Source organism: Toxorhynchites rutilus, chromosome 3 (genome assembly GCF_029784135.1).
Source record: "Toxorhynchites rutilus septentrionalis strain SRP chromosome 3, ASM2978413v1, whole genome shotgun sequence".
Classification (NCBI taxonomy): Eukaryota; Metazoa; Arthropoda; class Insecta; order Diptera; family Culicidae; genus Toxorhynchites; species Toxorhynchites rutilus.
The window spans coordinates 19,382,805-19,395,034 of NC_073746.1; the positions used below are offsets into that span (position 1 = coordinate 19,382,805).

General features: G+C 41.6%; 1 protein-coding gene across 1 annotated transcript; it reads right to left on the reverse strand.

The window, feature by feature from the left end:
- Positions 1-840: 840 nt before the first annotated feature.
- LOC129772926 (uncharacterized) lies at positions 841-1,917 on the reverse strand. Its single transcript, XM_055776458.1, has one exon. It carries the CDS (start codon positions 1,915-1,917, stop codon positions 841-843), a length of 1,077 nt encoding a protein of 358 aa, XP_055632433.1.
- Positions 1,918-12,230: the final 10,313 nt, after the last annotated feature.

Sequence of the window (12,230 nt, forward strand, 5' to 3'; positions counted from 1 at the left end):
CGTCTGCTGAGTCAGGCGCTCTACGTCTTTGTTCAATGTTTGGAGACACTTTCATCTTTTTATTGATTTTATTATTGAACAAATTTTATCATGTATAAACGGCATCACCGGAATTTATTTATAAGCCAATTCGAGTTAAACACCTTTGGTGTATTTTTTCTGTATGATATTCTAAAGTATTCATACATCGTTGTTTGGGGGGCTCACTCAACGGAATACAATAGAATAATTCCACCCTATCCGATTTCATAACTTTATTTGTGAGATATTTATTAAAAGGGCGTATCCAAAATGATTGACTTTTTTTCACAAATAGCACAGAATCCAGCAGTCTGATTCAAATATATAAAAAGTCCCTCAATAGAGTGTGAAGTTTTCTGCAAGGAATATTGAACAGATTTTCTTTTTCTGTTAAGGATTTTTTATTACAGTGATGTAATTTTTGAGGATATATTGTGTTGTGACCGAGATGTTTTCCGTTTCGGATTCCTGGTTTTCCAGCGAAATTAAATTCCGCAATAGAACTAACTAGTTCAAATTTTTGTGCTCTGCACTGTATATTATGATACCACGAACTATTAAACTGGACTGTGTTCTGTGAGTTTGAGAACGTGACTGGCTGGGTCAAGAGTGTGTTCAAAAAGCACTGAACAATAAGCGTTACGCTTGTCCCTGATGGCATATTTTTGTTGTGATCAATCATACCCGCCGCCTTGAAGTAACTTCAAACATTACATAGCTACAGAATAACAATAAACAGAGTGCTAACTAACTAATTACAATTCTTATAATTTAATTTATCTTCAATTTTCATTCCCTATGATGATCGTGCGCTGGAGGTTAGACAGTTTGCTGATTGTTCACCATGGATGAGTCCTCATTCGAATTTGTAGCGTCAATCAACGGCAAGAGAGCTATTTTTGTGATGGGACGAGTTATGATACCTTTCGATGTGCGTAGAGAGACAACCCGAGTTATGTTGTCTTTTCCGGGATGAATTTCAGCAATGCGGGCCAGCGGCCAACGAATCGGTGCTTGGAACTCGTCGACGATTACGACCATCCGACCTGGCTGGATCTCGTTATTCAGGTTACACCGCTTCGTATCTTTCTGGAGCTCCTGAATATACTCGCGTTTCCAATGATCCCAGAATTTTTGTGTGTACATTTGAAGATGTTGATAGTGGTCAAGACGATTGGTAGGAATGTGATGTAGATCTGGGTCGGGCAGAGCATGCATCGTAGTACCGATGAGGAAATGGGCGGGTGTTAGTGCGGACAGATCGTTGGGGTCTTCTGAAAGTGGCACTAATGGTCGCGAGTTCATTTGGGACTCGATCTGCGTCAATATCGTGCTCATATCCTCGAAGGAAAGACGAGATGCGCCTAGCTGACGGAACAAATGCTTCTTGGCCACTTTTACCGCTGCCTCCCACAAGCCACCGAAGTGAGGGGCCATTGGTGGTGAAAAGTGCCATGATATGCCTTCCTCAGTGCTCCCAGAATAGATTTGTTGTTGCTCGATCTGATCTTGTAGGATGTGGAAAAGTTCTTTTATTTCATTCCTAGCACCCACGAAGTTTTTTCCATTATCGGAATAAATGTGAGAGGGCCGGCCTCTCCGAGCAATAAAGCGACGAAGTGCATCAAGGAAAGCGGGGGTGGACAGGTCACTAACCAGCCCTAGGTGTACAGCTTTCGTCGTAAAGCACACAAATACGCTGAAATAAGCTTTTGTGGGAGCGGAACGTTTATGTATCGGTTTGAGATAGATTGGGCCAGCATAATCGATCCCTGTGACATTAAACGGGCGATTTGGAATAATTCGGTGGGCTGGCAACTGACCAATTTGTTGTTGTGTAGGGACTGGATTGTATCGTGCGCACCTGAAACAACTGCGCACCACGCTTCGTACCATTCTACGGCCATTCAGTGGCCAAAATTCCTCGCGAATTGCGGTCAGCAGGAGACGCCCGCCGCTATGAAGGTGTTTTCTATGGTAGTATTTGATTAGAAGTCGGGTGAAAGGATGGAATCCAGGTAGCAAAGCGGGGTGTTTAGATTGATAGGGCAACTGTGACAGATTTAGACGACCGCCTACTCTCAAGACTCTCTCTGTATCTAGGAATGGGCTCATTTGACGAATTGGTGATTTTCTGGACAATATCTTTCCCTTTTCTAATTCGCTGATTTCATTGTTAAACACTTCCTTCTGTACCAAGCGTATCAGAAATAATTTGGCTTTGTTCAATTGCTCGATAGACAGACTTCTACAAGGGGGAGTTTCAGCTGGATGAGGCTCTGTTCTAATTTTCATGCGCACGTTAGCAATGAAGCGCATACAGTATCCGACGACATGGACCAATCTTGTATAGGAAGACCAACGAAAAAACCAAGGGCGGATGGTGGAAGTCGTTTGAACTGATGCTACGATGACTTTTAACTCCAAATGTTCCTCTGAGACACCTGATGGAGTGGAGATGGGCCAGTCTGTTTCAGGGCGTATTAGCCAGGGAGGACCATGTTTCCAAAGCTCGCTGTGAAGGAATTCTGTCACTGACATACCACGAGATACTAGGTCAGCTGGATTTTCTCGACCCGAAATATGGTTCCAGCGGCAGCCGTGTGTGTGGTACTGTATCTCGGATACTCTGTTCGCCACAAAAGTCTTCCATGTGTTCGGCGACGACCGCAGCCATTGAAGAGTAACAGCCGAATCCGACCAGAAGAAAGAGGCACCAATATTCACATTAATGGCTTCTTTTATACGGACATGTAGATGAGCAGCTAATACAGCAGCACATAATTCCAGACGGGCTACTGACAATCGTTTCAGCGGTGCAACTCTGGATTTTGAGGCAAGCAATTGTACCTTTATATTTCCTTCAGCGTCTTCACTTCGGGCATATGTGCACGCTCCGTAGGCGGCTTCTGAGGCGTCAGCAAATGTATGCAACATCACAGTGGCGTTGGGCAAAAATGCATAGCGATCCACGGTATGCAGAAATGTTCGGTAACTCTCTACAATACGTTTTCCATTTGCGATCTAAAGTTTCAGGCACTGGATCATCCCAATCGCAAGACAGCAGCCATAATTCTTGCATAATAATTTTCGCTTTTATTACGACCGAGGCGATCAATCCCAAGGGATCAAAAAGTTTCGCAATGGTTGACAAAATCGTACGTTTCGTTGCCTGTTCATCGTTGCTAATTATTTCCGAATCGAAACGTAGAGAATCTGGTTCTGGTTCCCAACAGATACCGAGAGTTTTTATAGTTTCGTTGGGACTAAATGTGAGAACAGATTGTGTGCCAATTTGGTCACCTCTTAAACCGGATAGAACGGCTAGTTTGTTGGAGGTCCACTTTCGTAGCTCGAAACCCCCCTTAGCGAGTAATTTGGTTAGTTGTTTCCGTTAATTAATTGCCTCTTCAATGGACTGAGTTCCTCCTATGAAGTCGTCCATATAAAAATTGTTCTGCAAAGCAGTAGCGGCGATAGGAAAATGATTCACGCCATCCAATGCTAGCTGCTGAAGCGTTCGCGTTGCCAGGAATGATGACGGTGCGAGACCATAAGTGACGGTTAAAAGCTCGAAAATCTGTATCGGAGAATGAGGTGAAAATCGCCATAAAATGCGTTGCAATGATATATCGTCTCGATGAACTAGTATTTGGCGATACATCTTCGCAATATCGCTAACCAAAGCGACTTGATATGTACGAAAGCGAAGGATGAGTGTGAGCAATTCGTCCTGTACCACAGGACCCACGCGGAGGGCATCGTTTAGGGAAAACCCAGTTGACGTCTTTGCCGATGCATCAAACACAACCCGAAGCTTGGTTGTACTACTCGAATCTTTAATAACGGGGTGATGGGGGAGATAGTACACCGGAAAATCATCGTTTTTGGAATTCTCAATTTGTCGCATGTGACCAAGGTCGATATATTCTCGCATGAACTCATGGTAGCCCTCTTTCAATTTTGGTTCTCGCTCAAGCTTTCTTTCTAGCTGCTCGAATCTCCTTAAAGCGGAAGATTTGGATTCCCCCAGCATAACTTCGAAGTCTGGTACACGCGGCAAACGAACGATGTATCTCCCTTCATTGTTTCTCGTGGTGGTCAATTTGTAAAACGACTCACATTGTCGTTCTTGGACTGAATATTTGTCTCTAATAGCCAGTTCTTCCGTTTTCCAAAAACGTTCTGGGCTCTCTTCTAATGATAACATAGATACAGCAACAACCCTATAGGAATGTGGGGTTAAATCTGTACACATAGTTGAGCTGGCGGAACCGGCAACAATCCATCCGAATACGCTATCTATTAGTATTGGAAGTTGACCTCCCAACTGAACGCGGGTTGCGTTAGGGAAAAATGTGTGGAAGTGTTTTGCACCTAACACCATGTCGATGGGTTGAGATTCATTGAACGAGGGGTCAGCTAAAAATAGCTCGCTGGGAATTTTCCATCCTGTAGTAGATATATTTTGTGATGGGAGGTTCGCAGTGACCTTATCCATAACTAAGAAGTTTACTCCACAGCAGAAGGTTTCTTTCCTTGACTTTATTTTTGTGAAAACCGATTCACGGACAAGTTTAGACATTTGACCTGCCCCCTGGATGGTAACATTTACGTTGTTTCTCTTCAATCTCAGCATATGTGCCATGCGCACGGTGATTAAATTCGGCTGCGAGGCACTATCTAGAAGGGCCCGTGCAAGATGGGTCTGACCATATGCATCGACGATCTGTACTACAGCAGTCAACAAGAAAACGTTTTCGGTAGGTTGATGGAGTGGTGTACTGACTTCAACTAGAGGGGCAATCTCCGTCGCGGTAACTAGTGCTTGCTGCGAATATTCATTCGAATTATCGAATCGACGAACCGTTGATGGTGTAGCAGTGGGACCAGGAATTCGACTGGTGTTTGCTGTTGTCCGAACTCCATCAGCATTGGCCTGGTGAAGAAGCGTATGATGACGGCGGTTACAGAATTTGCAATTGAATGTGGATGGACAATCGCGCACAAAGTGGTCTCTCTTCAAACAAGCGTTTGGAATTGACCAATTGCTGACGTCCGACAAGCGAAAGGCGATTGAATTTTAAGCATTTCATTAAAAGATGTTGTTGATTACACGCGGGACATTTGTCGTTAGAGCCTGATGTCGTTGAACATGAAAGCTGTAGGCGATATAGTTTCTTCGAATGATTGATGGAACTGCCGGAGCCTGCTTGATCATTATGATGATTTACAGATATCGACTCTAAGACCCGTGTTCGCCGATTGAGAAACTCAATTAAACAGAAATAGTTCGGATCTTCCACCGTTGATGCATGGTCCTCCCACGCTTTCAGAGTGTCATTATTTAAACGTGTACACATAAGATGTTCGAGGATGCTGCTCCATTGATCCGTTGGCTCACCTAGTTGTTTCAAAATCTTTATATGACGTTCAAATTCGTCCACCAAGAAATGTAGAGTTGATGCGCTTTCTCTTTTCATCGGTAGAATGTCAAACAGAGCCTGTATGTGCCTCTTTTTCAAAAGATATTCATTGGAGTATCTATTCACAAGGGCTTGCCAAGCCACAGAGTAGTTCGCTGAGCTAAGAGAAATCGAATCTATATACTGAGCAGCCTCCCCCTTGAGAGCTGCCCTTAAATAATGAAATTTTTGAATATTTGGTACGTCGATGTTCGAGTGTATAAGAGCCAGAAATGTATCGTGGAATGCAAGCCATTCTTTATAGTCCCCATCAAATTCGGGAAGAGCGATTGTTGGAAGCTTTATACCAGAGAGAGCAGAGTTAGATTGAGAGTGTTGAGGGAGTTGAGGGAGTAGTATAGTTAAAAGTTTTGATTTTATTTGAAAAAACTTCGTCTCAAATTGTGCCCGAGTTTCGTCATGCAGTGCCATACCTTCACCCTCATCCTCTAGGTCTTCCAAATCCTGTTGTATGCTTTCCAAATTCGAATACATGTTGTCCAGATGTGTTATTCGCATTTGCACCTGTGCTTGATCCCGTTCCGCATCATAATTTTCCACAAATGCCTTTGCCCGACCCAGTGTCGTGAGAAGAGTCCTCCTTCGTGACAGCAATCGCTCCTTTTCAAGCCCTTCCGCCATGTTCCGACGATCGATGAACGATGAACGATGAGAATCAATCCTACCAACAAAGACCACGATAGACCCGACCAGACGATGCTTAGCAACTTGGAATGGTACTTACCTATTCCAAGGCAAAATGAGCCTTGAAAATTATCAATTATCCTCAGCAATCAAATATTCGTCCTAGTATATTCCTAAGCCTAGGGAAACTCAATGCGTTTGTTCCAGCGACGCTAGTGGCTCAGGTAGCCTGGGACACCACTCGTAATATGCAGCAGTAGAATGTCCAGCAACAACAGTGGATGGTTAGGAACACCTCCAATATTCAGCAACGTGAATGATGATGTAGAGCAGCAGCAATGGTTGGGAACACCAAAGTACTTCAGCAGCGTAAATCTGCTCAACAGTAGCAGCAATGGACGGTTGGGAACACCGATATTGCAGCGGCAGCAGCGTTGATCAGCAGCAGCGATTGATGGTTGGGAACACCATATGAATTTGAACTGCAGGAATGTCTCAATGTCTTCACAATAGCACAATGCAGACTCAGGAGCAATGGATGCCCAGCAGCTATCGACAATGACGCTTGTCGGCTGAGATGGCGATGACGAACCCTCCAATATACGGTCAACCGAGAAGAAAGCAAAAATCTAAGGCGTACCGGGAAAACCGGTGAACTATTGGAAACCTACTAACCTTCCGCCTGAAGGTTCCAGGCCTTGTATTTTGAATTCGGATACAAATCCTTTGATCTATATAGATATCCAATGGTTCGCTTTGTGTTCTTTGTAACACTGAACAAAAGCTCTATTGAACTCTGACTGCGATGGCTTCCGTGATCGTTCCTCTACGAACAATCCTGGTCACGGCACCAATTTTGTTGTGACCGAGATGTTTTCCGTTTCGGATTCCTGGTTTTCCAGCGAAATTAAATTCCACAATAGAACTAACTAGTTCAAATTTTTGTGCTCTGCACTGTATATTATGATACCACGAACTATTAAACTGGACTGTGTTCTGTGAGTTTGAGAACGTGACTGGCTGGGTCAAGAGTGTGTTCAAAAAGCACTGAACAATAAGCGTCACGCTTGTCCCTGATGGCATATTTTTGTTGTGATCAATCATATTGAAATGATTTTAATATTAATCGAGTAAGAGTAAGTACCACGAATAAAAATAAATAAATAAATAATATCAATCATTTTCATTCAAGACTGGCGAAACTTGGAACTGTCTAGAGGGATGAAAATCTGAGAGAGGGTACACTTACTTCACCACAAATTAAATTAAACGAAGCAAAAGAGACGAAGCTGATTGAAAACTTACATGCGAAGCTCACGACACCTTTTGGAACTTTGGAACTTTAGAAAAAAAAAATCCATTACTAACGAAATCAACTGCGAAAACAATTCGAATCAATCGCAATCACGCTCCTCACGTTTGGTGGTCATTAAACTTTAAGCAGTACCCCCAATTGGCAAGGTCTGCTAGAGTTTATCTTTCAGCTCCTTGCAGTAGTGTTTACAGTGGAAGACTGTTCTCTGAAACTGGTCTGGTGTACAAAGCTAAGATTATGCTTATGTTGGTTAAAAAATTCGAGAGGTCGTATCCGAGACACAACCGCTTAGGACGTAGGACTACGCAATATTTTTTTTAACTTTGTTGGTTTATCATTTCGGATTTTATTTGCGAATACGTCGAAATTTCCTAAATAACTCTATAGTAAAAAGTTTCGAGGACCCTGAAAAGGTTTAATGGCTTGCGTGATTTTGTAGAATCATTTCGAGAAGCAACGATTCTCTCTTGCCTTTGCGAGAAGAATACACTAATTGGTCATATATCCCAATTTGTTTCTTGATATCAATGCACGCATTGCACTGAGTATATAACGAGAGGCATCTTCCGTGCATCGTCATTCAACAAACATCAAACACGCGTCTAACAGATGCACACAGTTGCAGCTATAAAAATGAAGCATCGCGAGCATGGCAGTTTATGAAAAATCGTTTCTCGACTCTCGGTCAAAACCGTCAACAAAGCTAGGAGCTTGTTGCATCAGAACAGAGCCGATGCGCACGAGAGCAGATACGAATGACAACTAAAAGTATCGGAGGTGTGCCGTTCACAAGTACAGGAAATGAACAAGTTCTAAGTTTCGCCCAACGAAAACAAGCAACACAGACAAAGCCAAACACTGATGGCCAGAAGCGACATAAAGGGTGTGTCACATCAAATTGCATCACGGAAAAAACGCTGTAGAAATTTAATTTTTAGGAATTATATCTTCAGCTTTCGCTTATAATCAGATAAGAGTGTATAGATCACGTTGGTCATGCTTCACTGTCATTTTTTCGTAAATTTGGAAAAATGTCGTCGAACAAAAAAGAGCGTCGTGAATTAATCCTGTGCACTCATTTCGAGAATCCGGAGTTGTCACATCGGGACATCGGTAAGATGCTGGGAATCGTCCAATCCACGGTCAGCAGAGTACTAAAACGATACTTCGAGAAATGGATGGATGGCAAAAATGGATGCTCCGTCAGTGAAAAAGATCACAAGCGCGTAGTTAAGCAGTTTAGACGTGATCCGAGAAGTTCGGTCCGGGATGTCGCCAATAAGCTGAATTTGTCAAGTTCATTCGTCCAGCGGACCAAGCAGCGGAAGGGCCTGCGTACATACAAGGTTCAGAAGGCTCCTAACCGCGACGAAAAGCAAAACATGGTGGGGAAGACGCGAGCCCGGAAGCTGTACACCGAAATGCTGACGAAGCCGCATTGCCTGGTAATGGACGATGAAACCTACGTCAAAGCGGACTTTCGTCAGCTGCCGGGCCTGTTATTATTCTCCGCAGAGGACAAATTCAGCGTTCCGGCGGAGATTCGCAAGCAGAAACTATCCAAGTTTGCCAAAAAGTACATGGTGTGGCAAGCGATCTGCTCTTGCGGAAAGCGGAGCGCCCCCTTCGTGATGACCGGCACGGTAAACAGGCAGGTTTACCTTAAGGAGTGCCTACAAAAGCGCTTACTACCACTATTGGCGATTATGAAGCAGGCCCTCCGGAAGAACCCAAAAGTTGTCAAATCGGAGGCGGACTTCAAGAGAAAATGGACTTCTGTTCAAAAAAAACTACAACCTGACGTTGTACAGAACCTTATGGACGGGGTAAAGAGGAAGGTGCGAGCATACGGGCTTGGGCTCGAAGTATGAATAAAAAGAAAATGACAAAGGTTGTTTAATAGTTTTTATTTTACTGTCTAAAATTTTCAAAAGGATCGGTCTACTGGGCGAATTTCTACAGCGTTTTTTCCGTGATGCAATTTGATGTGACACACCCTTTATAATCATCTGCATCTGCACTTTTTTCGCCTGCTTTGCCATGGCTCGGATGGTTGATTGTGTCAATTGCAATGCGAGATGTACTTCAAGATTCAAGATGAATAAGCGACCTTTGTTGTTTCGGGCACCGAAAGATTCTGAGAATTTTCCTCAGAGAAGGTGCAATACAGCTTACTTACTATGCAAGGGTGTAGTTTACTTCGCAAATATTCTCTTTTCGCTATCCCCCTTCGTTGTTTCTATTTTAGCGGCTGCAGAAGTTGCTCGTTATTGACAGCTCTGTTTGGGAATGCTTCAAATTTTCATCAATTTAAACCATATACAGGCTGTGGGATTGTAATGTACAGCATTTAATACTAATCGTAGAGAATTTCCGATTCGATTGGTATGAAAATCGTTAAAATCCGTTCGCAGCAAAAATAGTTATTAACGTTAGCTTTATTTCATAAAAACGTGACCTGTTTTCTGATTTGGCACCCTTAACGTGAAACGTAGTCCTACGTCAAAAATTGATAATTAAAGGAATAGTGTTAATGAATTAATTTTTTTTTTTTTTTATCCAAAATATATATTTTATTAAGGCTCATATGGCGTCAGCCTAACGGGGCCGGGAGTTCAATATTTTGACAATGTTTGCTTAGACTATGTTAGTAATATGTAACCGATTACTCGCGGTTGACTCGAGGTTAGTATTACAAGTGTTCTCATAATTGGTATGTCGCAGTCTTCGATGCTCTGTACGTGTGCCCGACACGGGATACTTCCTATTGGGATGCAGCTGACCATTAATCAGTAACGCCCCCCCCTGTAACATAATGAATTAATGTTATGAGTTAATATTAATGTAATTATGAAATTAAATTCGTGTTAATGAGACATTATTGATGATGATGATGATGATGGTCCCGCCTCCTTCCCCTACATAGGTTTGAGTAAGACGAGTTATCTAAAAGATAATTATTTTTTCTCAGCATTGAAATCAGTTTAGTAGAAAAAACGAACTGATTCTATTTACAGTTATAAGTTCAAACAAATGCAATGTCAATAGAAAAAACCAATGCTCACCCAGTCTTGTCTGTCACAGAGCCGATACGGTCCCGACAAGTCTCTTGCAGTGAAATGGTCCATCAAGACACAAGTCCAACCGCCAGTTTTGTTTTTGATTGACATTGAATATCCCCATCCCGAGAAATCGAGAAATTTAGCTTTACGAAAAATTCCTAGACCAGCCCTTACAAAACTTTCAAATTCTTATCCTTCATATATGTATCAGGGGCGCGACGCTCAAACTTTCGTAGACTACTTTATTTTTATTTTTAACTAATACAACATAAAACAACAAAATAAAAATAGTCCATCATCACCAAGATCATGACAGACATAATAGAGAGAAATACAAATTAGAGAAAAAACATAGTAATAATCAATTGTTGCCGAGCAGTTCGGAGGCGAAGCACGTGATGAGTTTTGGACAGGGAAATTATGGCTCGAGTTTTTGCACCATATTCTTTCAGTTTCCACGGCACAACTTATGTGGTGAAAGTGGTTGAGAAGGACTATCATTTAAAAGCTGTTTGCTTGGTGTTTTTTTACATTCACCATGATAACCGCAGGCTCGCCAGGCAGGATCCCCCACCGAACCCAACAAGACTCTGAGTGGCTCCAGTATGATAGTGGAACCAATCTGGGCATACTCCGCTAAGGAACAACTTGTCGAGAGATAGAATGGGAAAATTGTAACGGTAGAGCTTATGAGTTAGCCCGGGCTGTCAGGTATTATAGAACACTTTCAATTCTATTACTACTATACTATTTTCTCGAATATTTCGTGGCGTTTGATCACAGACGAGAGTAAACTAATAGGATGATAACACTTCATAATTATTAGGACAGATTTTTATTCATTGTCGATATGGCTATCGCTATATGGCTATCGCTATATGGCTATCGTGACTATTAGGATTTATTCAAAGAAAACATGCAAAAGTTGTTGCTAGGAAAACTTTTTCACTGTAGAAGGGCTCATCTTCCGATGTATGAGTGACTTTTTGGAAGTTTTAAGGGCTATTCACTTTTTTTTTTGAATTAAAAAAATGTTTTTGAGAAAAATGAATTTCTGTTTTGAAAATATTTTTCTCCAGTATAATATTTCTTAAAACAAATTTTGGTATTAATTTATGAAAATTTTAACAATTTAGTATATTTTATCTTTTTACTAGAATTGTGTAGACATCATACAGGGGAACTTCGATATAACGTACATTTCACTTTCAAAATAGTACGTTTATAGAAGCAAAATAAAAAACTAACGATTATAACTTATATTAAATACTTTATTGTGTTGCTGTTTGGGTAAGATTTGTAAATCTCATGACATTTCTCTTCATATTGTTGAGCCTGCCATACAAATGAAACACAAACTTCTGTATAACTAAAAATTCTACGGTTGGACCCATTGAACGTGTGCTTAGTAAGAAAACGTGAATGTGATAACGACAAATAAATTTTGGGCGGGACAAAGTTTGCCGGGTCAGCTAGTTTTTAATAAATTAGTTCAATATACTTTTATGCTTTCTACTATGGTACATATTTGATTGAAAACATCCGTACGAATTACGAAAACACTTGTAGTGTTTTCGTACAAAGTATTGAACTCCCGGCCCCGTGAGGCTAACGCCATATGAGCCTTGACAAAAATATATATTTTGGAAAAAAAAAAAAAATCAAAAATTATTGAATAAAAATGTTTTTCAATAGAAGCGAGTAAAAATCAAACTTCGGACA

What these genes read in the sequence shown, in the direction of transcription:
- LOC129772926 (XM_055776458.1), bottom strand. Translation starts at nt 1,917, where the DNA reads ATGGTACGAAGCGTGGTGCGCAGTTGTTTCAGGTGCGCACGATACAAT.